The sequence below is a fragment of the Aspergillus undulatus genome (genome assembly GCF_047715775.1).
Source record: "Aspergillus undulatus strain CBS 261.88 unplaced genomic scaffold BDV17scaffold_31, whole genome shotgun sequence".
NCBI classification, from domain to species: Eukaryota; Fungi; Ascomycota; class Eurotiomycetes; order Eurotiales; family Aspergillaceae; genus Aspergillus; species Aspergillus undulatus.
The window spans coordinates 92,918-119,052 of record NW_027396635.1 but is presented as its reverse complement, the minus strand read 5'-3'; the positions used below and the strand labels follow the sequence as shown (position 1 = coordinate 119,052).

At 50.3% G+C, this 26,135-nt stretch overlaps 10 protein-coding genes across 10 annotated transcripts; 5 read left to right on the top strand and 5 right to left on the bottom strand.

The window, feature by feature from the left end:
- Nucleotides 1–912: 912 nt before the first annotated feature.
- BDV17DRAFT_282411 (CoA-transferase family III domain-containing protein) lies at nucleotides 913–3,461 on the bottom strand (the record flags this gene model as incomplete). Its single annotated transcript, XM_073760196.1, has 5 exons — nucleotides 913–1,994; nucleotides 2,048–2,112; nucleotides 2,437–2,645; nucleotides 2,729–2,814; nucleotides 2,936–3,461. The coding sequence occupies 5 exons, from the start codon at nucleotides 3,459–3,461 to the stop codon at nucleotides 913–915; spliced, it is 1,968 nt and encodes a 655-aa protein (XP_073614587.1).
- Nucleotides 3,462–4,312: 851 nt separating this feature from the next.
- On the top strand, nucleotides 4,313–5,150 carry BDV17DRAFT_265742 (uncharacterized protein). The gene has a single exon (XM_073758188.1). The coding sequence runs from the start codon at nucleotides 4,428–4,430 to the stop codon at nucleotides 4,944–4,946; it is 519 nt and encodes a 172-aa protein (XP_073614586.1). The 5' UTR covers nucleotides 4,313–4,427; the 3' UTR covers nucleotides 4,947–5,150.
- Nucleotides 5,151–5,283: 133 nt separating this feature from the next.
- Nucleotides 5,284–6,048, bottom strand: BDV17DRAFT_116989 (carbon-nitrogen hydrolase). The gene has a single exon (XM_073753951.1). The coding sequence runs from the start codon at nucleotides 5,842–5,844 to the stop codon at nucleotides 5,368–5,370; it is 477 nt and encodes a 158-aa protein (XP_073614585.1). The 5' UTR covers nucleotides 5,845–6,048; the 3' UTR covers nucleotides 5,284–5,367.
- A 933-nt stretch (nucleotides 6,049–6,981) lies between these two features.
- On the top strand, nucleotides 6,982–8,540 carry BDV17DRAFT_292239 (uncharacterized protein; the record flags this gene model as incomplete). Its single annotated transcript, XM_073762330.1, has 2 exons — nucleotides 6,982–7,722; nucleotides 7,782–8,540. 2 exons carry the CDS (start codon nucleotides 6,982–6,984, stop codon nucleotides 8,538–8,540), a joined length of 1,500 nt encoding a protein of 499 aa, XP_073614584.1.
- Nucleotides 8,541–11,894: 3,354 nt separating this feature from the next.
- Nucleotides 11,895–14,743, top strand: BDV17DRAFT_292238 (DUF3435 domain-containing protein; the record flags this gene model as incomplete). Its single annotated transcript, XM_073762329.1, has 5 exons — nucleotides 11,895–12,469; nucleotides 12,529–12,796; nucleotides 12,853–13,175; nucleotides 13,247–13,623; nucleotides 13,680–14,743. 5 exons carry the CDS (start codon nucleotides 11,895–11,897, stop codon nucleotides 14,741–14,743), a joined length of 2,607 nt encoding a protein of 868 aa, XP_073614583.1.
- Nucleotides 14,744–16,440: 1,697 nt separating this feature from the next.
- On the top strand, nucleotides 16,441–17,330 carry BDV17DRAFT_265726 (uncharacterized protein). The gene has a single exon (XM_073758187.1). The coding sequence runs from the start codon at nucleotides 16,573–16,575 to the stop codon at nucleotides 17,068–17,070; it is 498 nt and encodes a 165-aa protein (XP_073614582.1). The 5' UTR covers nucleotides 16,441–16,572; the 3' UTR covers nucleotides 17,071–17,330.
- BDV17DRAFT_116823 (SANT/Myb-like DNA-binding domain-containing protein) lies at nucleotides 16,724–18,817 on the top strand. The gene has a single exon (XM_073753948.1). It carries the CDS (start codon nucleotides 17,143–17,145, stop codon nucleotides 18,424–18,426), a length of 1,284 nt encoding a protein of 427 aa, XP_073614581.1. The 5' UTR covers nucleotides 16,724–17,142; the 3' UTR covers nucleotides 18,427–18,817.
- BDV17DRAFT_265719 (uncharacterized protein) lies at nucleotides 18,765–20,199 on the bottom strand. The gene is made up of 3 exons (XM_073758186.1): nucleotides 19,603–20,199; nucleotides 19,318–19,544; nucleotides 18,765–19,262 (listed from the first exon to the last, which is right to left on the bottom strand). Exons 1-3 carry the CDS (start codon nucleotides 19,704–19,706, stop codon nucleotides 19,186–19,188), a joined length of 408 nt encoding a protein of 135 aa, XP_073614580.1. The 5' UTR covers nucleotides 19,707–20,199; the 3' UTR covers nucleotides 18,765–19,185.
- A 641-nt stretch (nucleotides 20,200–20,840) lies between these two features.
- On the bottom strand, nucleotides 20,841–21,798 carry BDV17DRAFT_292236 (uncharacterized protein; the record flags this gene model as incomplete). The annotated part of the gene is made up of 2 exons (XM_073762328.1): nucleotides 20,841–21,646; nucleotides 21,705–21,798. 2 exons carry the CDS (start codon nucleotides 21,796–21,798, stop codon nucleotides 20,841–20,843), a joined length of 900 nt encoding a protein of 299 aa, XP_073614579.1.
- Nucleotides 21,799–23,651: 1,853 nt separating this feature from the next.
- Nucleotides 23,652–25,211, bottom strand: BDV17DRAFT_116734 (uncharacterized protein). Its single transcript, XM_073753947.1, has 3 exons — nucleotides 24,559–25,211; nucleotides 24,110–24,508; nucleotides 23,652–24,063 (listed from the first exon to the last, which is right to left on the bottom strand). Exons 1-3 carry the CDS (start codon nucleotides 25,066–25,068, stop codon nucleotides 23,881–23,883), a joined length of 1,092 nt encoding a protein of 363 aa, XP_073614578.1. The 5' UTR covers nucleotides 25,069–25,211; the 3' UTR covers nucleotides 23,652–23,880.
- Nucleotides 25,212–26,135: the final 924 nt, after the last annotated feature.

The following is a 26,135-nucleotide window of genomic DNA, read 5'->3' as shown; positions in this document are numbered from 1 at the left end:
GAGACAAGGAGCGGGTGAGGGGTTGCTGCGCCACTTTCCACATGGCTGAGCTGTATTCCTTAATACAGCGCTGAGACAATGGTTATAATACCTTACCGGCCGCTAGCACCAGGACGCCAGGGAAGCGTACCTGATTTTCGACTCTTGTCGTCTCAGATCCGGTGGGTTTATGTAACTTTATGACTTTATGTGTTTCTCTTCCCGTTCGCTATGACGTCGAATCCCCACGGTCTGCCCGAGAAATCCGACGTCACGAAACCAGCAATGTTAGACAGGCAAGTATGCCGCTGTCTCCTGGGTATGAGGGAAAAGCCAGCCTAGCTCAGCCGGGGAATCTCCAGCGCCAAGGTCATGCTTCCATGCCCACAGAGTTGGGGACCGACGGAGAGAAAGTGACGTGAGCATCCACTAAGATTACCTTAACTTTTTAACCAACAAGACTAGTGCTAGGAAATGAATGGTTCACGAACGAGAAAGCGAACCACTCACTCCCCGCAAGCCCAGCATGTGTTGAGTTACATCGAATCCTCGCTCTGGAATTGGCGCCGGGGGTTGCAACCTTTCTTCAACCGTTACTTTCATCGTGTGGCTGATCGTGTTGAAGTGAGACATAATCTAGTTCAGCTCAGTCTGATACCCCCTTTCTTCCACTCGGACTAATTACCAGCGGCTGGTGGCTTTTTGTCCCGTGATGGAGTCCAAAGACAGCGACAAAGGGGCTCTGCTCCGATTGTCTCAGTCGGACCGTGGTCCTCCAGACACTCTTCCGAGAATCGTGGATCCCTCGCTCGCGGCCGAACCGGGAAAAATCATGGTTACATACGGAATACGGAACACAATCCTTGGTCCTCGGTCCTTGAGGCCTTGATTTTTGAGGTTCACAACGGCTTGAGAAAGGTACTGCTCAGCTCTTTACAACTTCGGCTTGCCATCAGCCCGCACCAGCGCTCCGTCTTTCCTCACCTCATAATCGCGGCCCTGCTTCCATCCCAACCATGTCTTCAACGTCTCCTGCCCTCCAGTCCCTGGCGCGAGAATTCCGCCGGTCCATCCACCATCATCCGGCGCGATCGGTCGGGCCGGTGTATCGGACAAATGCACTATCGGCCGCTGCTCAAAGCCAGCTTCCTGCAACTCCGACTGCTCCAACACCGGCGTCGCACACGCATCCGTCCCATCAAATATAGCTTCCCACTCGGAGCGCGTCTTCTCCTTGAACCGCCTCGTGAACTTTTCTCGAAGAACAGGCCAGTTCTTGCGATCGTCGCGCGACGGTAACTCCCCCTTCTGGAACCCCAAACCCTTGATCAGAGCCGCATAGAAGTGCGGCTCCAGCGCACCGACTGAAAAATACTTCCCCGCGTCCTTCGTCTCGTAGGTATCGTAGAATGGACTCCCGCCGTCGAGCATATTCATGCCCCGGGGTCCGCTCCAAAGCGGCGTCTGCGTACCCAGTCGCGGCATGGTCGTTAGGTACGCAGAGCCATCAACCATGTTCGCTTCAACTACTTGACCCCGTCCCGTGTTCGCACGCGACAGCAACGCCAGCAGAATACCCTGGAAGCAGACGGCTCCTCCGCCGGCAAAGTCGCCAAGGATATTCCCCGGCGCATGCGGTCTCTCGCCTGCGCGACCTAGCATAGATAAAACTCCAGAAACGGCGATGTAGTTGATGTCATGCCCTGCCATATCCTTGTATTTCCCGTCTCGCCGGAACCCTGTCATGCGAGCGACAATCAAGCGCGGGTTCCGCTTTAACAAGATATCCGTGGGTGAAAGACCCAGGCGCTCAAGCACACCCGGACGGAAGGGGTCAATCAGGACATCGGCGTTGGATAGCAGGTCAAGGAGGAGGCGGTGGGAGGTCATGTCGCGTAGGTCGAGGGTGATGGAGGTCTTGCCGCGGGTGAGCTGGTCGGCGCTCAGGGCATTTGGTCGATCGATGCGCAGGACTGAGGCGCCGTAGTCTGCCAGGAGAAGACCGGCGAAGGGCCCTGCAACTGTCTGTTAGTATTTGACGCTATTATCTGGGGTGCGGTTCACGAACCGGGAGCTAGACCGGCCAGCTCGACGACGCGGACGCCTGTAAGGGGGAGTTGCGGCGACATTCTACTTCATGAAAACGCGATGAGTGTATGGAGTCGGTAGCTTTCAAAGACATGTAGTCCCAATAAGGCCCAAGGATAGCTGCATATAAAGGGCTACCCAGTTGGTGTTCTCCGCAACCGAGGTCCGGCCACGTGCGGGGAACCCATACAAACATCCACCCCGGGCCGTGGCTCAACTTTCTTTGTTGATCTATACTGTCATTTTATCCAGTTCGCTGATCTTTTGAACCAGTCTATTCCAGTTCCTATGAACATAGTCTATCATTCCACGAGTCATCAGGTCCACATAACAGCCAAACAGCAAGCTGCTCTCTATATAAATGTCTACCAATCATCTCCCCTCCCCTCATTCAACCCCTCATCATACGCATTCTCCATGTTATCCCCGAACTGCTCAACCTCGCCGACCTTCTCACCAATCCACTCGGCCGCATTCTCAGGAAAGTCCTCGACGTCATCGACCGCACCTTCGATCTTGTCTCCGACTGCGTCGAAACCGTCTTCGATACGGTCGGGGACTTGTTCGACTTCGCCGACCTAACAAATAATTCCAATTAACTTTTGATAGGAAGGTAGCGATAGCTGAGATGCGTGAGAGAATGCGAAATGGGGGAACATACCGCCTCGCCGGTCCATCTCGCTGCATCCTCAGGTAGATCCTCAACGCCCTGCTCGAACTCGTCTTTGTTGCGTTCGAAGTCGTCGTCTGCTTGATGGGGTTGCGTTAGCTTTGCTCTCTATTTCGCCTACCAAGCCATAACCGAGTCCGCGGGTTAAGGTATATCTGGTTTGTATTAGTAGACACGGTAAGGTACTGGTATACATACGAATTTCGCCCCCCTCATGCATCAAAAGCGCACCACCAACCGCACCGGCCGCAACACCCCCAGCCGCATACAACATGGTATGGTCTTTCTTCTCCTGCTGCGGCTGCTGCTGCTCTCCGTAGTACTCGCCTCGTGGCGCATACCCAGGCTCAGAATACCCAGGCCCACCGCCGCCGTAGCCGGAATACCCCCCTAGAGGCGAGGCGCCATAGCCATACCCGGAACCTTGGCCGTAGCCAGAGCCGGAGCCATATGGCGGACCACCAGCCGCGGATGGGAACTCCCAGCTCGTCTGTCCGGTTTGTTCGTTCAGGAAGTAATAGCGCTGGCTGCGGTCGTCCCAGCGCGAGACCCAGGGGTAAGGTGGTTGCGGTGCGGAGGGGGGAGGGGCGCTGCCGTAGGCGCTACCGTAGCCTGAGCCTGAGCCGTAGTTGTCGGGTTGGGGTTGGGGTTCCGATTGGTGGCTAGAGCCAGAGCCGAGTTTTGACTCGATGGCGCCTTCGATGAGGTCGCCGAGGAAGCCCATTTTGTTTGAGTGTTTGGTGGTTAGGTAGGTGAAAGTCAGGTAGCGAGAGTAAGTTGAGGAAAGTTGAGGCCCGATGAGAATTGAGAGGGGTGTGGGCGATAAGTACAGAGAGCCCACTATGGTGTCCCTAATCTATGCTATTCTAGTCGCTGTAGGGCAAATTGGGGATCCTAAGCTTTTGCTAAGCAGTGGGTCTATTTCGTGCTGGTGATTCAATGATATGCGCCCATCTCTCGACTCCATCGAGGAGTGGGGGGAGTGCTACTAAAATTCAGGGGCTGAGCAGAAGAAACTGTTTTAGTGAGTCTCGGGCTGCAAGTCCTCAGGTGAGTGTAATAGTATCTGAGCATACAAGTATGCATGATCATTAGGTATACAGTTGCTCTGTCTGACTCTGTGCCTTGAACGAGCAATGCACATTTTGATGCCGCGAACCGGTTAAGTCGGCACGTCGGGTCGACCCGTCTTGGCTGAGCTTGGGCTTTCCTGAACCAAACATTGGAAGTTGCATGGATGATGGAAGTGCAACACTGGGAGGCCGAGTCGAAGAAACAAGTCAAGGCCCTGCGAAAGAGACTAAGCAAACCCCTGTTTGAGTTTCTCTCATAGAGCAATGTGATTACGTCGGAGTCTCCTCGATAGAACATCATGCCGTTTTTCTACGGCCTCGTGGCTATCTGGGTGGCTCTTTGTGACAGATCGTTTGTATCTGGGCGAGTATAGCCGTTGCGTCTCATTATATTTGCCCAATTCCTATGACGACAATTTGCTCGGCTTGATATTTGATATGGATACGAGCAAGGCTAGTTGAGTTAACTGAATCTCGACCCTCTTCCGGATTATGACGAGCACATTTGGCTACCACTAGATGAGATTCTGGAGAAATGGCTGTCATATATCCGGCGGGGATTCGTCGCACGTGGCTACGGTGACCGGGCATTTGATGGGAGAATAGAGGGCTGGGCTATGAAGTATCCGTCCATGCAAGATCTTGAAGATCTGCGTGTGTGGGACGAATATGTCACTTTGGTGGAAAGCAAGCTCCCCGAACAGGAACAGGACCACACGCGCAGAACGAGTATCAGCACTGAACTCGAAGCATTGCCGGAATTTCTCGGTCTCCCCCACCACTTCTTTACCCGAGCACGCAGGTCAAACTTCATTTATGTCGCCCCCTCGCTTGTGTTCCTCTCATGCGTCGCAAATGTCCGAACTCGCCCAGCGGCAACGAGATCGCAGTGCAGAATGCACCCCGCATGGGTCCGCACGGCTATAAGCCAGACCTTGAGTATACAGCTGGAGTATGGGATGAGCTTCATGAGAAAGAATACGGAAAAGTCATTCCGACTATCCTTTTCCCACTGGACCACAATATCCACGCTGGTCTCTGCACCAGCGATAAAAATGGATGGCACGATGGAGTGGGGTTGGTTCTGCCATCATCGTATGGCTATAAGGCTTGGGCCGGGCCGCCGTCGAGGATGAGACGTCCAGCCGCTGAGAGGGTTTGGCAGGTAAAGGCCAAGGAGTCGCCCTACTGGCCCGTTCACAATGCCAGGCTTGCCCGGGTTCTCGAGAAATGGATGCAGCTTGTGCGAGACGGGACCTGGAAAGTAGGCCCCGAAGGAATTGAGGGGAATCTGGAGGATTATTTCGAACGAGAGGGATGGCTGAGTTCGTGGGGGTGTGGGTCTTTCGAGCCTGCCGGGATCTTCTTGGATGGGGTTGATGCGTCCTGAACGAACCACTACTTACTAACATATATACATTTTATGGACTACATTTATAAAACCCAGCAACATCATTCATCTTCCTCTCCGTAATCTCCCCAACCATCTTAGGAACACCACTCGGCCACCCGTCCCGAATCTGCTCGAGCACACCCCACGACTGCTCTCCCTCAACATCAAACGGAAGGCCACCCGCCAGGCCCCCTATTAACACTAACAATCAAATAAGGATTCTCCTCGTATGACACCCCCGCCCCAACAAGCGCCATCTCAAACCCATCAGGCCCAAACGCCGCAGCGCGCCCAACAGTGGGAACAAGCACGTACGCCCCGCTATTCGTAGCATATACCGAAGCAGCAGCCATATTAACCTCGGTCCCCTCAAACGCACTTGCATTGCTCGCCCCAAAATCAGGCGTATACGGCCATGTCCCGATATGCAGGGACTCGGACTGCGCTTGCGTGGGGAATCTCATGGACGGGTGGATGTGTTCCCAGCACTCGAGCATCCCCAGCCTACCGTAAGGTGTGTCGACGACGACTAGTTCGTGTACGGTCCCATCGCTCCAGTTCTCGCGCTCCCCGCTGGACGGGCACAGTTTGTGTCGGTGGATGAGGACTTCGCTGCTTGGGTCGATGAGGGCCTGCGCCATGTAGATGTAGTTATCTTGGCGTTGCGGCGGGCAGCGGCCACAAGAGCGTTCCAGTTCTTGTCGCCGCGGGTGATGCTGCTGGCGGTGCTGCTGGCGGCGTACTGCGGGCCCCAAGTCTCAATCTAGGCTGCATTGTTACTGCGGGGGTAGCTGTTTTATGTTAAGAAGATCAGAGACAAGGGGGGAAGATATATATGGACATACCCCGGAAACCACAACTCCGGAAACGCAACTAGGTTCGCGCCCTCGCTTGCTGCGCGGTTGATGTACTGCACGCCTAGGGCTGTGGTGGCGTTGATGTCCACGCCGTGGTATTCCTTGCTGAGGACCGGCTCGGCTCAGAGGGCGGGAGGGGCGCGAACGAGGGTGGCTTTGAGGATGTGGGAGTGAGAGGCTTTTCTGGCGGGGATGGCAGTGGCTATGGCGCTTGGTACCAGACAGAGAAGTCTGAAGAGCTTGGGCTGCATATTAGCCGAAGGGGCAGGGGGCAGGATTTGTGACATGCAAGACGGGGGTCAATTGGGCTGGCAGAGGGGGCTATATATACTGTCACATCACGGCTCTTCGATAAATGCATGTGTCTTCAAGCGCCACATACATTACTAGCCATGACTTCCCCGGGACGCAGCCTTTGGATTTTGGTCGGTCTCGAGAGAAGTTTGCGGCTAATGTTTGAAGCGCGGCGAAAGGACCGGTGGTAGTGTTACTCCGAGCACTCGTCTCCGAAAGCACACTATCGGCCCAATCGCTTCGGTTGAGTTGTTGAAGCAGAAAGAGAAGTCAAGATAGCCTGGAGAAGCGGTCCAGCAAAGCGAAGAGAGATTTTGAAATCAAGACAAAGAGGTTGCTTTAGATCTGTTGGCGGATAAGATAAGTATAACCCGAAAGATAGGTGGTGGAGCAGGCATTCTACCATACAGTACGGAGTAGATTCCCGCACATCCCCGCCCCGCCGTCCAACACTCCAACCGCTTCAGGTTTGGCGTGCACAGGTGTCCAGTTCAGCTCAGCCGCACGATTCCTGCAGGCTTGGCCTGGCGTCAACAAATAACAAGCAATGCAAAAACAACCTGAAGACTTTCTCGCAACCATGGCTCCTCCTCATCTGTCACTTCTCAGCGGGGACTCAACGTGACCATGTCCGGCTCAACCATGGACTCATGGCTCCGCCCCCTCGCGTTCTCCCTCTTCACAAACATCGTCGAAGCAAAATACCCCTTCTCATCCGATGGCCCCAAAGCCACCCTGCGCGATGAAGACAGCGTCTCCTTCGACCCGCTCGGTGTCGCCGCTGTCCTCGGCAACCCGCGCGCCGACGCCAGCGCTGCGAAACTCTACGTCCAGTTCGACAAGGATACCTTTCACTGGCCGCACATGAGCATGATCGGGGGTACGCTGCCGGCAATGCAGATGCTCGTGGAGTATGTGGCCAGTGGACTTCCGAGCAAGTCGCTTTCGGCGCCGATCAAAATGTGCGCGAAGTACATTACCATGATTCCCGTGCGGAGTGATTTTGTGTTTCGGGAGTTGCCGCTGGATTTCAGTAACGTTTGGTTGACGAGTTTGATTTCGTTTCGATCGGGCGAGTTGAACCCCGGGAACGATTTCATGGTTGTTTACATTGATGAAGTTGCACGGTCCATGAATGAGGTTGCGGATATGGCCAAGGCGAAGAGAGCGCGGTTGGCGAGGGATCCCGGGTTGGGGTGGTGGATGGCCGCGAGGTTGACGCTTTATTTCCTCATTCTGGTCAACGGCGCGATGATACTCGCCGCTATGCTGATTGGTATTCTGGCCGCTGATATCTGGGCATTCACCCTCTTCTTCCTCTACGGGAGCCACTGGATCGCATCGGCTTTCATCACCTTCCTGCCAATGGTGCAAGTCTCAACACCCCCGATTGACCAGGCACCACCCCGCGCTACGCAGCCTACGAGCGCCCCGAAGGCGGGACCGTCATATTCAAGGGCCCGAAGAAGAATATGGAAGCCTGGGCGCGCACAACGTGGAAGTACGAGCCCAATTTCTTGCAGACAACCTTCCACTGGGTGTTCATGGTTACCGGGGCATTGGCGGCTTTTTCCTCGATTGCTTGCATGGTCAATATGCGCGGGTACCTGCAGCTCGCGTTCCTAGCCGTTCTGGTCTACGCAACTATTGCCGAGATTGTCGCGACGAAGATTAGTCGGTGGTTGCAGACGAAGGCGAAGGGGGATGTTCCGCATGCGCTGTTGACGGATAAGGAGAAGCGCACGGAGAGTATCATTGACGCGACGCTTGCCATTCAGCCTATTTGTCGCCTGGAGGGGTTCGATTGGATTGCTATGGGCTTGCTCCCTGATATGCCGGCGTTCAGTGCGATGCAGCCGGCTCTGGCTCGCATCAATGCGTACCAGAGGAAGGTAGAGGGTAGGGTCGTTTCGGTTGGTGAAGGAGAGAAAGAGGCCATCAGGGCGCAAATGGAGACCTACTATTCTGAGTACCGGCAAAGGGCGTGCGAGGAGGCAGAGAAGGGGAAAGAGGACGAGGACAAAGCCGCTGCTAGACGAGGGACGGATGGGCTCGCTGGGCGATTGGTAGAGCAAATGCGGAAGGCGGTGGACGACTGGATATCGAATCTCGAGAAGCAAGAAGAGACGAAGCAAGAAGAGACTGAGGCCCGAACGGTCGTGACCAAAAACGATGCTTCAAAGTGATCCAAGGATGACCTTGAAGTCGAAGGCTTCTTCTGTGCTTAGATGAGACCGACCATGGCCGGCAGTCGGTCTGGATGGTGGATTCAGGTCCTCAAGGCATCTGTTCACGAGCCAACTCAACGTATATATGTACAAGCGGAAGATAACGACCGTAACGATGGGCATAATTGAAGCAATTTGGCTAATAGAGGCAGTGCATTTTACAGGATGAACGGTGGCAGGACTCGACTCGGCCTTGGGCGAAAGGATTTTTTGGCCGCGTTCTTTACGAACAACGACAACGCCAGATATGAGTCCTGACTGGCCTTCAATTAACAATAAGAAGGATGAAAGAAAAGTCGGTGAAAAAAAAAGCAAAAACATACAACAGCTGGGATTCGCATGTGGTCACCCACCATACTACTAACCAGCCGGCGTGTGGCTCAAGTACGGCTAAGCGGACGGGAAGTCTTGCTCTCTGTGAAAAAGTAGTAAGTATAAAAAAAAATAAAAACGACAAAAAACATACAACAGCTGGGATTCGCATGTGGTCACCCACCATACTACTAACCAGCCGGCGTGTGGCTTAAGTACGGCTGAGCGGACGGGAAGCCCTGTTCTCCACACCCTATGGTCGTATGTGCTCTAAGTAACAAATAAAGTGAATATATTCAGCAAGTTGATACGCTGGGTGTTGCCGCTCAGGTGACCTTAAGGTGAGGCCGCTTTACCGTCGCGCGACTTGGGCAAGATTAGGGCAAGTGCGCGATGGAGAGGGTGAGCTGCTCACCCTGCGCTCACCCGAAGACTCAGCTGAAATCCTTAGTCTCCGCGATTTTATAGTCTTGGATTAACATTGGCTAAGCAGAGCCACAAAACGCGCGAAAATGCTGCTGCCTGAAGTGGCCTCAGGTTACATGGTGAGCTGGCATCGTTCTGAGGGTGGGATGCCGCGCTTGTCGAAGCATACTGTCCCCAGGTACCGCCTGCCCCTAGGGATACAGCTTTGTGTCGACCGTATGACCTGCCTATTTAAGATATCGGATTGACAACCTCCGATCACCGAGGTTTATGCAGAATTTTTTCTGCTATTTCCACGGTTCAAAAGTTATGTCTCTATTATCTGTGTATTTAAACCACCGTTTGCAGCTAGATTGAGAAATCAGACCTTCATTCTTTGATCTTATTAGGGGTTGATATCGAGTAAATTACACCTAGGCTGACGCCCATACTTTGCTTAGTTATCTATTAGTAAGCTAGGTATCTTATATAAGGAGCCAAGGGAGTATAAGGAGCCAAGGGAGTATAAGGAGCCAAGGGAGTATAAGGAGCCAAGGGAGTATAAGGAGCCAAGGGAGAAGAATGATGATGATATTCGGATCCGCGATCCGGGAGCTATCTAAGGCTAGTGTCATCTGACCTTGTCATGTGACATCTTACTAGATAGGGGGCCTACCGGTGTACATAGCTCATCCGAGCTACCCGCAGAGCTCATATGAGACTCACCCCAAAAACGTGATGCCATTTATTATTAAGCAACAATGACTCAAGCGAGCTTAAAAATAAAGTGTACACAGGTCGCATGAGCCAAGCGGTGAGCTCATGTGGCCTACACCCCCTGCACGTGAGCGCCAAGTCCATTATTAAGCAGATTTATCCCGCACGAGGTCTTAAAATACAGGAACCAAGGCCTGAATTTCACTTTCTGTTTTTAATTCTTTTACTATTTGAGAAATATCGAAGCAATTAAGAAACAGTTACCAAGTAATTATAATATGGAACCTCGTGACTCTGAAACTATAGACTTCCTTGACTCTCAGGACCTTCTAGTTGAAATCGATAATAATATTGTCAAGTTAAACGCTGAAGTTTCCCCTGAAATAACAGTATGGCCTACAAACTAGTTGCGAATCGGTTACTGACTACTTGCTAACCAATTTAATGATAAGGAACCAGATATGCTTATTCTACTCACAAGAGCTAAAGGGCCCTCTAGTCTTACAATATTAAATATTAAGTATATCAATAATCTTCCAGAATATCCCATAACTTATATATATAGCTATATATATATTATTGCTTCCAAAGGATAAACACAGGTTAAAATGGAATATCTTCCTGATAGTGTAAGTGCTTGTTAAGTACTTGATAACTGGTTGCTGAGTACCTTCAGATTTAATATGCAAAATAACAGCCTTTCGGACGAAAATGACCTGTTTACTGCCCATTTCTTGGATATCAGGTTAAGAAATAGACATGGAAATACTCTGGAATTTATACATGTGAATTCTTGAGCCCGTTTCTCCAGTCCTATCATCATTTATCTGTTGATGAAGGTACTTGGCAAGAAATCCAAAAGTCTCAGAAAGATATCCAGATCTTAGAGTCTGATATCAGAAAGCGCAATGCATATAGGTATTATAACTACTTGTTAACTAGTTATCAAGTACTTATCTATATTTAGTTATTATCAGTCCAAGATTTCTTTCTTCAAGAAGGGCCATGCATGTGTTAATTAACTTCTAACATGCAAACTAGTCTTCAAAAGATATAACCAAATAGTATGTATAAAGTACTTTTTAAGTAGTTAAGAAGTAGCTAATAAGTACTTAGGATATTCATGGAAAATACGCGCCATTTATTAGCTATATAAACGGGTCCTATGGAGGATTAACAAAACATCATAGGGGGGTGATTCAAGGACATACAGCAATAGACCTGCATTTCCTTGAGGATCTTTTTAATAAAGATATTCTACCTGCTACTGAAGAATGTGGTGTTTTTGAGCCTCTATCAAGCCGCCGAAAATACTGTGGTAAGTACTTATTAATTAATCGGCAATCAGTTATTAAGTAATTACTAGATCGTGATTATCCTCAGGGGTCTGGTCAGCTGAAGTATACTACTGTTTAAGGATTTCGATTTGGTCCCGCGCTGCCTTTTTCGGCCGCAGACGAGGCCAAAAACGGTAGTACCGGCCCAGCTGCTGACTCAACCGCCGTGCGCATAATCACGGTTCGACTCGACCACGCACCATGTTCCTGACACGTGACAGGTACGGGGCGCTAACAATAGAGCTCCCCATTGTCCTGAAGTCCTGCCGCAGCTGATTGCAACAAAGACTCATTCCCACCGTTTGTGGCTAGACTTCGAGGGAGCCGAAAATGGCCTCCCTCTCGCAGAGTAAACTGCCCCCCTCACTACAGTCATCTTCTCTTATAAATAGTAGGCTCCTCGCCTTCTTTTCCCTTCCTCATCTTCTCAACCTATCTCCGCCTCTCACCTTGTCACAGTCTCCAGTTATTTGGTCTTTACATCCTTCTCCTCGCCGTGACTCCTCTACCACGCCGGTCGCTCGGTTCCCTCCCTTGAGTCATGGCTCGCCGCCCACGACGTCACTACGCTGGCGATAGCGACGAAGACGAAACCGCCAGCGGTGTATCTTTCCGCCTGGATTCGGATGATGCCGCCGACGCTGATTCACAAACGGACATTACGGATGCTACGGACTCCGATGGGCCTTCCCTCTGTCGCCGTAAAGGCAGGGGTCGATTGCGTCGGAACCGCTCCAAACAAACAACCCGGAGGGGGAGGCGTCACAGAAATGTGACTGGATCCCATTCTCCAAACCGCCTAGCCCCGGAACCGGAGCATAGCAGCAGCAGCAGTGACCCGGATAATATAAACGATCGGCCTCGATGTCCTGCACGACAGTGTCCCCGGAAGCGATGCGAGAAACCTACCGTTACAACCGGTTGTGTGAGTAGCAGGGATGGCGCACGGGACACCAGCCCCAGCGATGACGACTGCAGTGACAACGGCTCAAATGATGACTCTGATACGGACCCTGATGTCAACTCGGATGATGAGGTATCGTCAGACAGCGATGACGATGGCTATGCAGATGGCACCAGAAGAAATATCACACGAATGGACGAGAGATGGGAACGGTAGGCCTAGCCTAACATTCGCGCGGCTGCAAACTGGGGTTAGGGCTAATAAGATTTAGGTATTGCCGGAAGAGGGGTAAGAAATATAGGTCACTCCCAGGCTCTAAGTGGGCCGACCCGGCTTCGGCACTTCGCGATGCAGGGCAAAAGGAGTTAACCTTGTTCGTCCATTGGTGCCTCCGGCTGCGGCGCGGGAAGGGTGGTCGGAGGCTGAAGGGCATTAAAAAATTCAAGTCTTTGGATACTGACTGGAAATGCTTCCTCCGACACTACGAGAAGCTTACGGGAGAACCAATAGACGATGCACTCGGCCGGCGAATGAGAAAGGTTAAAACCAAGCCCATCCTCTTCTGAATGGTTTACAGCTAACCCTCTTGAGCCAGAGTATCCGAAGAATCGCAAGGCGGATGGGTCTAGATACGGATGAAAAAGAAAAAACCCCAATGTTCATTGAAGACGTGGTTCCCCTGCAGGAGACAACACTGTGCACAATGGAGAAACGCTTTGATATTGGTCTTCAACGCATGCAGCAATGTCTCTATCCTTTAATGGCGTGCTTCACGGTGAATCGTATTAATGCGATGCGTCGTCTTCAATATCGGCATCTACAGTGTTCAATCCAACGGGACCCCCACGGTGGACCACCCCGGATCCTTCTGGAGATCGAGTACAGGTTTGCTAAGAAATATTTGGGCGTGACACAGGCGTATGTCAGATTTTCTGTTTCTTCCAACAGCCCCCTCTCCAGAGAACGCGTCACTAACCCGCGGATAACAGAAACACATTCTCCATTCCTGAAATCATATGTGATCCGTCGTTGATGCTGAGCCCCCATACCTTCCTTCTTGGCATTTTTTTTCACGATGATGCGTTCCGACCCCCGGGAATAAAGTCAATGGAGGACCTCCGATGCCTGTGGGTAGAAGATGGCCGTCAGCAGTTGGAGGTCCCCTTGAAAAAGGACAAGGCAGATCACTATGTATTCTGCGAGGTCAGGAGCGTCCGTGGCAAGATTCAGATTGATCGCAAGCAGCCTATCTCCCAGAGTACGTTATCTCGACAGCTCAAGACCTTTGGCGAGATCGCCGGCTTTAAGTGGTCACTGTTCACTCATCGGTTCCGATACGGTGGCGGCACTATCCTGAATGAGAGCGGTAAGTTTCGGAACATGCCATCATGTCCCTCCTCTCGCCATACGATATTGATTCAGAACGGTGGGATTTGCTAGGTCTCGTCAGCGATGCCCAACAGAACTTGATTATGAAGCACGCGGATATTCGAACGTTCCTGAAACACTACCTTCCTCGGCGCATCGGCACTGATATGCAGGCGCTGATGAGAGGTCTCGAGCCAGATTCGGCCATGATGAGGGCGATCACGCGGATGGGCCGATGGATTGACCGACGTCGGCCCCGAGAGCTCACTGAGGCGCAGAAGGCCACAGTGGAGCATGATCCGGAGCTCCAAAAAGCTATTCAGAAGCGGGATGTGCTCTCCCAAAGGCTTCAGCGTAGGCAGAAAAAGACTAATCGGCAACTCGATAAACTTGACAAGCTGAAACGGGGGGTCACGAATACGCGGAATCGACTCCTGTATGCCCTCCGCCAGCGTGTGCGAGAGGAATTCGACGAGGAGCAAGCGGTCCTCGACATTGAGCGGCAACTAGCGGGCACTGCGATTGCGGGCAAAGAGGCTAAGGAGCAGCTCCAACTTGAAGAGAAACTCCTCCCACAGCAGATCTACCTGCTTGGGAAACTAATGACTTGGCCCACCTCCTTGTCAGTAGAAGCCGAGTGGCAGCGGCGAAACGAGGCTACCGAAGCAGTACGGCTCTATTGCGATGTCCTGGAAGGTGGTCCGCGACGAGGACGACGGCCCAAGCGAACTGCTCCGATTAAAGAAACCCGAACGCATACACCTTCCAGAGAGGAAGTTATGGCAACAGACCCGCCCCTCCCTCTTGCCCCGTCGCCGTCACCGCATGAAATTGCCTTGCAGAAGGCTGGTGAAGATATCCGAGTTGCAGAAAAGCCTCTCGCGTGCTTCCAATGCTATGGCTATCCCGCGGGATTCAACAATCGGCGTCTCAAGCAGTATTCCCGCCACAAGGGTCTGTTACGACACTTCCGAGACGTGCATCTAGGTGATCGTCACTGTAACTACTGTAATGAATCGCTGGACAACGAGATGTATTGGCGAAGGCACACCGTAGACAAGCATCGCTTGAATATCAGATACCTTGGGGACTACCCTCATGACTTTGAGTATATTTAGAGGCATTTAGATAGGAACCCTATATTTACCTTCCACGTTGTCCAACCATTCGTTTGGATAGGACATCCTATAGATCTGGATAAGTCTATTACTTGTCCATTATTGCTCCACCGGCGCGCTGCTGACAGCCGACGGTCCGCGCTTATAGAACGATCAGTGGTTTTAGAAATCTAAGAGAATTATGACAGAGTGATTACCTCGCCTGTGTCCATGCGGCGAAGCATGCGTATCTTCTTCCTGCCTAAGTATAGCGTACAAGATCTATTCTCCTAAAACCACCATGTTTATCCCGGCGGTGTTTTCGATTTTGTTACACGATTTTCCACAATCAGTACACCAGCTATGGCTAGCTGCGTCATGCTGCCAAAGACTAGTTCTGCTGCCGAAAGTTCTATTACAGAGCCTGCAAGAGATATGGCTGAGTGTTTGACGTGTGAATAGAACATGAACGGGTCGTGAGGTACTTTGACTAACGATCCGGTTGCCACTAAAAAGAGTGCTTACTTGAGCCTTACGATATAGCCAGGCGAAATTCGAGAGAAAGGCACCCTACCATATTGTCTTTTCCAGTTGAATGAACAACTCTTTCAATCATGGCAGTGGAGAGGTCGTACCCAAATTCCGGGTACTCTTTTCGGACATCGTGGAACCGCTGGGATTCCTTAAGCGTACAGAGATGCCGAAGGGCGAATTTCAAAAGGACTTCCCGAAGGTCCGATCTTGGCGGACACTGGGAACCATAGACATCGCCGACAACTGCAATAAATCCGGAGTCGTTCCATTCATTTTCCATGTTGGAGTCCAATTTCCTCTTGGATATATCTTTCAATCCATCAATTATATACTTGTCTGCTATAATGTAGATTTGCACGTTGGTCTGCGCACGCCTCTACTGGGAGATACGCTCTGTCGGTGGTCTTTCTTGGTTTGAGCAGTGCCGTCCTGAAGTCACGCGACTTGGGTGAGGTAGGTGAGTGGGGTTGAGGGTCGCGCAACGCTCACCCTGATCACACATGACTGGGTGATCAGGGATCGGGCAAGGCGCCCCATCCTTCGCGCTGGAACTAGTCCAGTTTTCCACTGATACCAGATGGACTATTTTAATTGGTAGGATAACTAGGTAATTTATTATTGGCTACAACACCAAGCTGATTTTTCCCATCGCTCTTTTAAGAGTATTCGATGACAACGTTAGCGGGGCGCTGGAAACGGCTCCCATTGCACCGTCCCGCTGCCGCCCGCCACCGCCTGCCGCGGAGGGGCATCGCACTGCCCCTTGTGGTATAGCGCTTACCGCTTCGGGGATCGCGTCACCCGCTCGCCGCTTTTATGGCCTTCGCCTGCCGCCTCAACCCGTCCGCTGCACATATATAAGCCCGGCCTCTCTCCCTCGAAACAACCACGCACTTTCTCTTTCATTTTCCTCTCCCGTCCTGCATCGCCCGTGCACTGCCCCCTTCCCAAGATGCCGCTTTACCCGACATTTGCTTTTTCCAGCATAGCGCCGTCTAACCACCCCTCTTCGCCCCCTTTGCTACGGCATCGCCGACAGGTCATCTGGACGATGGAGAAACGGAGGCATTGATTATCATGACTTTATTGGTTTGTGAGCTTTCAGCTCTGTCTCTGATTCTGTGCCGCTGCTGATCATCATAATCAGGAAGCCGTGGGCGCATCATCCGCCATCTAATGGGCGACTGGAGTTTCTGGCTGACGCCTACGGCTATGCCATCTATCTGGGCTTTTCCACGAGGCTTCTGGATCCTCATTCATCCCTCTATTGTCTTTGATCATAAATCTCATCTTCTGCTTCTTTGATCGGGCTCCTAATGATCCATATGAGAAGGGTCAACTCTGGGTTATCCAACGACCAGGTCTGGCTGCAGCGTGTCAGCTGCGCCGGGGTGAACCCGGTTGCGCCCTTCTCCTCCACTGCTATCTTCAAACCCCACCAGGGTTGCTTTGTTAACGTGTCATTGCCCTACTTACCAGCCAATGGCAAAATTGCCGCACCCTTTCATTTCAGCATGTTTGACGAGCGAGGCTTCGAGCTGGAGCGTCCAGTCATGATTTGCGGAGGACACCAGGTCCCCGCCACCAGGCGGCGCTCGTGGTCCGAGATAGAGACGTCAGTGGAGCTGGTTGAGGTACTGACGGCGAGAAGAGCGTCTTGGTGCTTCCGCAATAAGAGGCATGGGATGGTAGACGGCCAAGAGACGGAGAGCAAGTATAAAGAGGGTGATCAAGACCGCAAAGGTTGCATCTTAGTCTGTTTCTCACAGCGCCTGCACTCTCCCCTCCAACTTCCCTTTCAACTCCTACCCTAAATCCTCTTCCCTCCCTCTTCCCAATCGCCCGTCTGCCACAATATACCCTGAAAGATCCTTATTTCCCACAATATGCTGCCAACATATCATATGAACAACTTCAAGCCGTGGGCTCCCCCGAACCGGAGACCGTCTGCGCAACACAAATCATCCAACTTATGCTCTACAAAAACCCAGAACCTTCCTTGGAACACCTTGACACCTCCCAAGCATGAACTGCCCGCGCGGCCACCGGTCGAAGTTTGTGTGTCTACCAACGCGGGCATCCAGCCGAATCTATCAAGCTCCCAGTGCCAACCACGGGACACAACTGCACCAGAACCGCATACATATCCAGAGACCCCGCAGCATGATAAAAATCCAAATGATTTGGTGCCTTGCCTCAAAGATGTGGATATTATTTCCTGCTGTGAGCTTCAAGACAGCACTGGTACCCCAACCAAGCCGCCGTCCCTAATTCAGGGAGATTCTGGGGAGGCTACTCTATCATTCCCAAGTGTATCCGGCTCGGACGATAGTTTGGAAGAGTTCTTCAGGCTTCCAGATGCACAGGATGACTCTCCTATTGATCCGGCAATCCTTGCTCACTACGGGTCTTGGGAGAATGTGAACCTCCAGCCATCAGTCCCAGAGGTTGCCGACAGCATTATTGGTCCCGGGACGATTTGTTTATATCCTGACCCTCCACCCGTTCTTTACAGCCCACCCCCCGGCCACTGTCAAGATTCCAGCAGAAGGGCTAGTGATCAAAATGGCAGTACTCAGACAAGTGACCACGCTCTCACCCATGACAGTCAACAATTGCACCCCTCTCAACAAGGCACCAGTCTCGAAGCATCCTACGCGAATAATGCTCATGGGAACCACCGCGTCTGCGAAGAACCTAAAAGCCTTAAGCGGAAGAGGCAACAACCAGACAGGCAAACTCGCAAGCGGCCTCGAGCTTGCACTGCATCGCCATCCAAGGATGATTCTTTTACCGCCATCCGTTCTCACTTTGTGTCATTACCACTTAACGACCGGCTGCAATTCCTTTCATGGCTTTTCGAAGGTGCTCTACAGCATTGCATGTCTGATCTTTCACCAACAGTATGCAAGCAGGGAGATGCGCGAGCAACTAGTTGCTCAATTCCCCAGGATACGACTCAACAAATCATTCGGAAGGAGCCCCGAAGAAGCTCAAGGAGGGGCATGGCATGGTCCACGGAAGAGGGAAGCCTTCTGCTGAAGCTGAGAAAAGTTGAGAAGCGGCCTTGGGCAGAAGTCACGAGGCTATTCTCGGAGAAATATCCAGGGAGAACTCGAGGCGCGATCCAGGTGTACTGGAGTACAACCCTAAGCAAGAAGAGGGACTAAGGATATCCTTGAGACGGATGTTGGAGTGATGTTGTCTTAGACTAAGCTTATGTGGTTTAAACCCACAACACCTTAAGCAGGGTTATTTAGTATGACTATGGCAAAGCACTCTAAAGCAGGCAAATTTCATTGTACAGAATCACTTAACAAGCCTCCTTCACTATTTCTAAAAGTGGTTGCTCAGATGGAGAGCGATCATATGCTCGTTCAAGCCCCTATTATTGTGTGTTCCTGACCCGTCTCTGCAAATGCCAAAGTATTATCGTACTCGAGAATGAACTAGACTATTTTTGGCTGTGCGGGGCTCGTCTGATATATGATGCCCGAGCGCCGAAGTCTCATCACTCACCACATCAACTCAGCACACAGAGCACATCGCTACCAGAACCGATAAACTTACCACTAAGGGACCAAGATTTATTCCAGTGAAAATCACGAGCTTTAGCTACAAAGTGAGGTTAATCCGCTACTAGATCTCATAGCTGATGACAAGGTAGATGTGTGATTATATTGTGACTACTTGCCCTCGATGCAACAACATCATAGCTACTGAGCGGATCGACACCTGCCGTGATACCATCCATCCAGTCACTGACACGGTAAACTACATAGTACCTGCCTCTACCCAGAAAAGGAAAGGTTGCAGATTTGATTGAAATTGGGACTGTTCAGCCCCAAAGCGATCACTAGCTGCTACGTACCCAGTTCACCACCTTTTCGAAACGCGTCTGAACATCCTGGATGCAGCCCGTCACCAATTTATGGGCTTCCCCTGCACATTTGCTGGGCCATCCACTCCGTGCGTTCTTCTTCCACCCATTCGTCATATGAGTATTCTAATATGTTTAGTCATGTTAGGTACAGTCGCCCAGTGGGAGTGCTTTAACTCACCGCAACAGATGATATCACAGTCGGCACCTGCATCTGGGGAACCGCACTTCCTGACAACCATTGTAGACTCTTTGACAACTGTATTGCCGCTGCTATCTTTTGACTGGCTTAGGAGACGCGACGTGGCCTCTCCGTGGCTTGCAGTTGATATGGCCGAGTGTGTAAGGCACCAGTCAAAGCAATTCTGAACAAAGCACCATTTTGTAATGTTTCCTTGACATTCAGGACTATAAAGGTTCATAAACAATTATTAACCACAATGAAACATACTTGAATGGTACACACCACGGCTGTCCTTCAACATTCGCCTCGACATCATCAACCGTTTCATGTGTCTTGTCCCTTCGCTCCTTATATTCAACAATCATCCTGTCTTTGAGATCCAACATCACGGTATGGCTTGTATGGCTGGGATTGTTGTAGGTTCTGGTTTAACTCAGGTGTCGTGGTCTCTAAGGACAAAAGACGGGTGGAGGATATGGTAGGCTCAGGTTGCAGGTGAGTCGTTCTGGGAGGCGGCTCTGGGGGGAAGTCCTGTTAGAGAAACTGCCCTGCTGTTGCGGAAAATATTTTTCTTTAAGCCTTGTGTTGTTTAGACTATTCTTGTGTGTTCTGTTTGTTTCTAGAAAGTAGTGGAGCTGACAAAGGAAGTTCAGTGAATTCACAGGATGAGTTCACTGGATAACCAGCATATATGATCTGCAGAACCCGAGCAACAGCCATACAAGAATCATGGAAAAGGATACTTCAAGCTCTCGTGGAACTATATCTCCTGAAGGTCTTGGTCAACGATCCCAACTCTAACAAGCCTGGTGTCTTAAGCTAGACTGTTGCGCACCCAGACTAATTCACGCAACTTGGGCACCCGCACAAGCAAACGAATACAAACAGTTAGCCAGACATGTAAAATTGATTGGTCCGTCATCCATCTCAGCTGATGACAGACTTTAATCCTCTCAGAAACCACAGTCACGTGCTGATAGTACATGAATTGCTGGAGACTTGGTGTTACTCTTCTAAATGAGTAGAGCTTCAGTCAACCCTTTAGCCACCTTCTGACTGCTAAGTCCATCTCGTCCCCTCTAGTTTACGGTACCTGCACCCTCTACAGTCATCAATTCTCTTTTAACATCATCTTAGACTCCATTCCCATCGACTTCATTACCTCCCATCATGCCTGACCATCACGCATGTGTTCACCATGTGGAGTGAGCTAGGCCCCAAGCGGTAAGGTATGTCCCCTAGCCTATTAGATAGAGCATTTCTGCCCGGCAGTTGCGGCCTCAAGTTCACCACCGTCCTCATCGCCGTCCTCGACAACTCCGCCATGAACAACTCCGCCCCTCCTAAAGCCGACATGGACGCTTGCTCGTTGTGCCAAAAGCCACTGTAAAACTAATCGTGATTGTTACTTCCCCAGGTGTCTCCTATGATATTGACCTGAGAGTCAAGAGGGCCCCGGCGCGGATGTCACGTGCAAAGCTTTCTGCCGGTGTTGACCGGTCAGAGACAGACCAATAGTTTTATTTAACCTTAGCCAGACAGGTTTCAGCATCCTGGGATATTGATGCTTCGGCAACAGATCTAGGACTCGGAAAGATAGGCCAGTACATATTTTGCGCTGCACCCTGTGTCTGGTGCCCCTGTTGATGTCCGCCAAATGTAGAGCTAGTCCCCCACGCTGAGGATGCGGGGTCCTCGACAGGCGCAAGGGTGGGCTCAGTGGAATGTGAGCCTTGGGCTATTGTGTTGGTAGTATCTCGCGCTGCAGACGCAGAGTCCTCATCCGCTAATTGTTCGATGGTTGTGGTTCCGGACCTATTTGAATGCCGGTCTTTGCCACCATTCTTCTGATGAATAGATGGTGAAGTTTGCGGAGGAGGCGGCATTCGTGCGAGACCTTCAGCAACATTTCGGTCAGAGCCACAGTCACAACCTGCGAATTGGCCCTGCATGGATGGAAGGGGATTTAATACAAGCTCGACGGTGGACTCGGTGTTATATGAGTTTTGGTCTTGTCCTGGTGCAAGCCTTCCTGATTGTTGTTCGGGAACTGCCTGGGTGGTGTTCGGTTGACTGTCTCGATCCAACGACTCTGAAACCCCCATTCCACTGGTTGTTCCAGCTTGTTCGGTAGCATCTGGCGCCTTCCTTGAGCCTCTAGACCTCTTTCTGGCTTCAAATGTGTTTTCACTGTGGAGGCGCTTCTGGCCTATCTGTGTTGCTGCAGGGTCAGAACTGAATCGAATCTCCCCTAATTGGGACCGTTCGGATCCTCCTGGAGGCGGAGGTAAGGTGCGGGCATCGGTTCTGTCGGGCTGAAAAAGACCTGATTGAATGTGAGGAAGAATGCTTATATAGATCGATAGTAGGATAGCGTTTCTTACTCGGAGCTGTTGTTGCAGTCATGGAAAATCCCTCAGGTTGGATGTACTCGAGATTTCGAGCGGGAGGGCTGCACCGCCGGACATTGCCATCCATTGTGCTGGTTTGAGATCGAGTTGTTATGTTATCATGAGTGGTTGACGCAACTGGTCGAATACCTGAGACGCTAGAAGATATTCCTGGAAGCTGATAAATTTGAGGTTCAGGAGAGGACGCGGCCAATCGAGGCTGGTGAGAGATATCTGAATGCGTTACATCATGAGGTGATCGATCAGGTATATCATGAAACGTGCTCGAAGACGCATCATTATTCCGTGTGTTCAGGTGTGTTTCGCTGAGAGCTAAACTTGAAGCTCTATCTTGTGATCGTGAACTCAGTAGTCCACTATCATGGAATACCAGTTCAGACCGCCGATCAATAGACGCGTTAGGAGGCAGGTTCTCTAATGAGTGTTGCGTTGATTCTTGAATAATCCGTCTATCCCTGTCGACCACGAAGGCACTTTGATGACTCGACGTCGAAATCGGCATTGGCGTTGACGCTTCGAATGGCAAGGATATATCACGATGGTTCAAAAGCGCGCGTTTGTTGGGTTTACTAGAGCCGTTGACAGTCGCATTATTCACTGGGCGTTTTCGTCTTTTTTCTCGCCTCTTGGGCGGAATGCAGGATTTTGTTCGGCTCTCGACCTCTGACATGATTTCTTGCCCAGTTCATGCAGGTTATAGTGCGATGCAATTTCGGGAACCCTGATGGATTTGAAATAGGTGACAACAAATTCCAAGTCCTCACTTTCATTCCATGTAATCTCAAACTTTATATAGTCAGCCCAGACCTAGAATTTGCAGTTCCATAGCACTTACGTCCATGAAGAAACAACTCCAATAAGAAAGAGAGCACCATAACCACCTAGCTTTGTCGCATAAGTATGCCAACGCTTACCGGCATGATAATCCTTTTTGAGGGTTTTTTTCACCAGGTCTATATTTTCCTGGCTGTCTCCTTCATCTAAGATCATCTTGACACAATAATCCAAGACAGTAGTAGAGAGATTATCAGCGTTGAAAGCATCACGTATCTTACCGAGAAGCACGTAGGTGGCGGTTGTGTCGAATGCCCCGTGTATCACACTTGCCATTTCATTGGCCCTGTTTCGTTGATAAATACGGCGTAAAATACTATTATTATCCCAGCTCACTTTCAATTCTAGCCCTTCGGTCCAAAACTGTATCGGAGAAAGGCGAAATTTCTGAAGATTCGATAGTAGTTCAGGCGAGGGAAGAATGTCTCTGACTAGTGAGATATGAGCTCGGGCTCCAGTTGCTCGCGGTTCCAATTGATGATTGCTGGCGGATTTTCGACTCTTCCCAAATGTTTCTGATAAAAGGTCTCGAGCATCTTCGGGCAAGCGATGTTTATGGTGGACTAGAAATCTGGTGATCTGCTCCTGTCAGCCACGAACTAGCTGCGAAATATGGGTAATTACGTCTCGAAGCCATTTGCATAGGGTCGGATCGTCATTTATTGTGCGGAATGCCGACGCTGAAGATATTTGGACAAGCGCATTCATCATTGCTGGGGTAAGAGTGCTTGGGGAGCTTCAGTTCAATTGGAATGACAATGACACGAAGTTGAGGGACAGGGGCGTGATGGACAAGTGGACCAGGCTCAACCCCGCTTTCCAGCTGTCCCATCTGACTAAGCCGTTAGGATCGTGCTCCGGGAAAATCAAATCTTACCCCAGCTTGGGACGCTATCTACCGCTATTTTAATGTCATGGATGAGATGAAGACCTGCATACAATCTGAAATGGATTAGCGCTTCGCAGGTTGGGCTTTGATTATCCCATACTGATCTCCGTAGGTTACCCGAACGATAGGACTAGAGGTATTCTGAGTATGAACAGAGCATACTATGATCCCGGAAATAGAAAGGGACCGAACAGAAGCTCGGGCGTACCGGAACAATGATTTTCATGCCCGGGAATCTTATTAGGGATAAGGGCATCGCTTATATAACAGGATCAGTTTCCATATGGGATATGCTGGCAGAAATTATGGATATCCCTTGCTTCTTTCCGAAGGATTCTACGAGTCTCAGAGCACAGCCAATCTCTTTTGCTTCTCATAATTCCTCTCCAGTATACACTTGGCAGCTACCTCTTGTTAGAATCTACCTCAATTTGCCCTTATCTCACTAGGACAAGCGGCATATATTAGCCCAACCGACTCTATCCAGGTCCCTTCTATCTGGAAATACAATCCCGTAATATAGTGTTCTGGTGGCGGCTGAAGGTTTCTGACAGTAAGATAGGATCCAGGTTGCGGAGATTCTGATTGACGACCATAGCTGGTTTTGAACTGTAGACATGAGCTAATGTAAAGTTGATAAGAACATAAGGCTTACCACCATAGCAAGACTCTGTACTCTAGAAGTATAGATATCAATTTCGGTCAATATCTCACTTGGTGCGTCTAGGGCCATAGTTTGGGGTTCAGAATCACAATAACCAATATAATATGTCCCTGACAATATGGTTATTGAAACCCCAGAAATATGACTAAGACCACCAATAGAGTAGGTTGAGATGCTTTGTAACCCTTGCTCAAACCATAAAGCTTCAACCGCAAAGTTACCAAATTCAGTTACCAGATCTGTTTCCTGTCTGGGATTTTGCTGCATATAATGTTCTTCGGAGATGGTTCCGCGGCCAGAGAGTGATGCATGTCCACCTCTCATCAGTAGAGTTTCCGAGAAGGAAGGTAGGTAGTCCTGAGACCAGCCAATATATCGGAACTTGAGCGCCTGTGATTCATATTAATATCCATATATGAAAGCGAGAAGTTAGTACTCACATCAGAAACAATTCGAATTTCTTGACGCCTTTGTTTTAGACTAAAACCTTCCCAGTATCCAATGCTGCCTGGAGCCTTGGGCACCCCTTGAGAAACACCCCACTGTATAGACCTAATCCCAAGCCCATCTACTGCGAAACTGATAGTATCCATTTCAGCCACTGGAAAGCTACTCTTATACAGGAGTTGCGTCTTGTTGCCATGGAATGAATATGTTGTCTTGCTCCGGAAGCCAATTCCACATACATAGTATTGGCTACTGAGCATGATACTGCAGATTTCAACAGTCTCGATATCATCAGGAATCTGTAGGGTAACTTCGTGGAAGCCAAACCTGTGGTCAAGAAATTTCAGGGGGGCCCTTGGATTTAAGGTCTTCTCAATCGTACAGTTATTGTTGATGAGGGGTAGCAGTCCAGCAATGGTTGCTAGTTTTGACACAATCTGCCATCTCAGATCTAACTCATAGTAGTTAGACCTAGAGAACCTTGTTGCGAGGGTAATAGCCATTTGGCGTTTATCATGTATAGAGTCACTTGTGTCGACACAATTATAGAATAATAGGGGTTTTGTCGACAAAATCCCTCGATATATAGCAACGCGTGTTTACTAACGCGAAGAAATCGAATAATATGAGATGGCGAGAGATATTCAAGAATCATCAGCATTACCTCAAGTGGTAGCTGAAACAACAGAGATGCTTCTTGACTGTCAGGCTCCAGGTTGATTCCGTCCAATTGAGAGGATATTTTTGGGATTAACGGCATAGATGGGTCCAGGCAGCCTATTAGCTATAATCAACTGGGTTGTTCTGTTACTGGTAAAGTATACTCACGTGTTAAATTATTTACTGTATCAGCGTCAAACTTCCTCTGTCTGTCACGCTGTAGCGCCTGGCAGAGTTCGAACAACTGGTAAGGCTGAATGTTTTTTGACTTTGAAAGCTCACGCAACAGGCAATCACATGATGCATGGATGAGAAAGGCTTCGACAGGGGTAAAAGAGGAAGAGGGCATAAGCCTGACTGCTGTTTCTTGACTATTACTTCTTGATTGCTGAAGCATCAACTCCTTATCATAGTCAAGAAGGCCAACTTCAATGTGCTTGTCCCTTAGTAGGACTGAATCTATTAGTTTGGTCACTCCACTTATAGACTAGGATAGAGATACCTATAAATAAATCTCCTTGTCCATTCTGGTTGATATATCCCACCAGAGCACAGCATGCATTGACGTGAAGATTGATATGGCTCCATTATCTTTCATGGGCAAAGACCATGGCGGCTGGGAATCAACTTGGAGGGGAAAGCCGAGCTTTATGCTCTCTGACGTGACACAGAACACCGCCGCCAAGAATAAGCCAACGGAACAAGACATGCAAGGATGACTCAGTATGATCGAGCGACAGTAATACAGAGAATTTTCTGCAGTAAATGATATAAAAACAACAAAACATCGCGGACGCCTACCTCTTTCACGACCGTCGTGAGATCCCCAGCGCGGGGAGCAACGGAGGCAGCCGAGTCGACAGGCGCGAGGCGATGAGTCAGCAAGATCGCACCTTCGCCTCCGAACCTC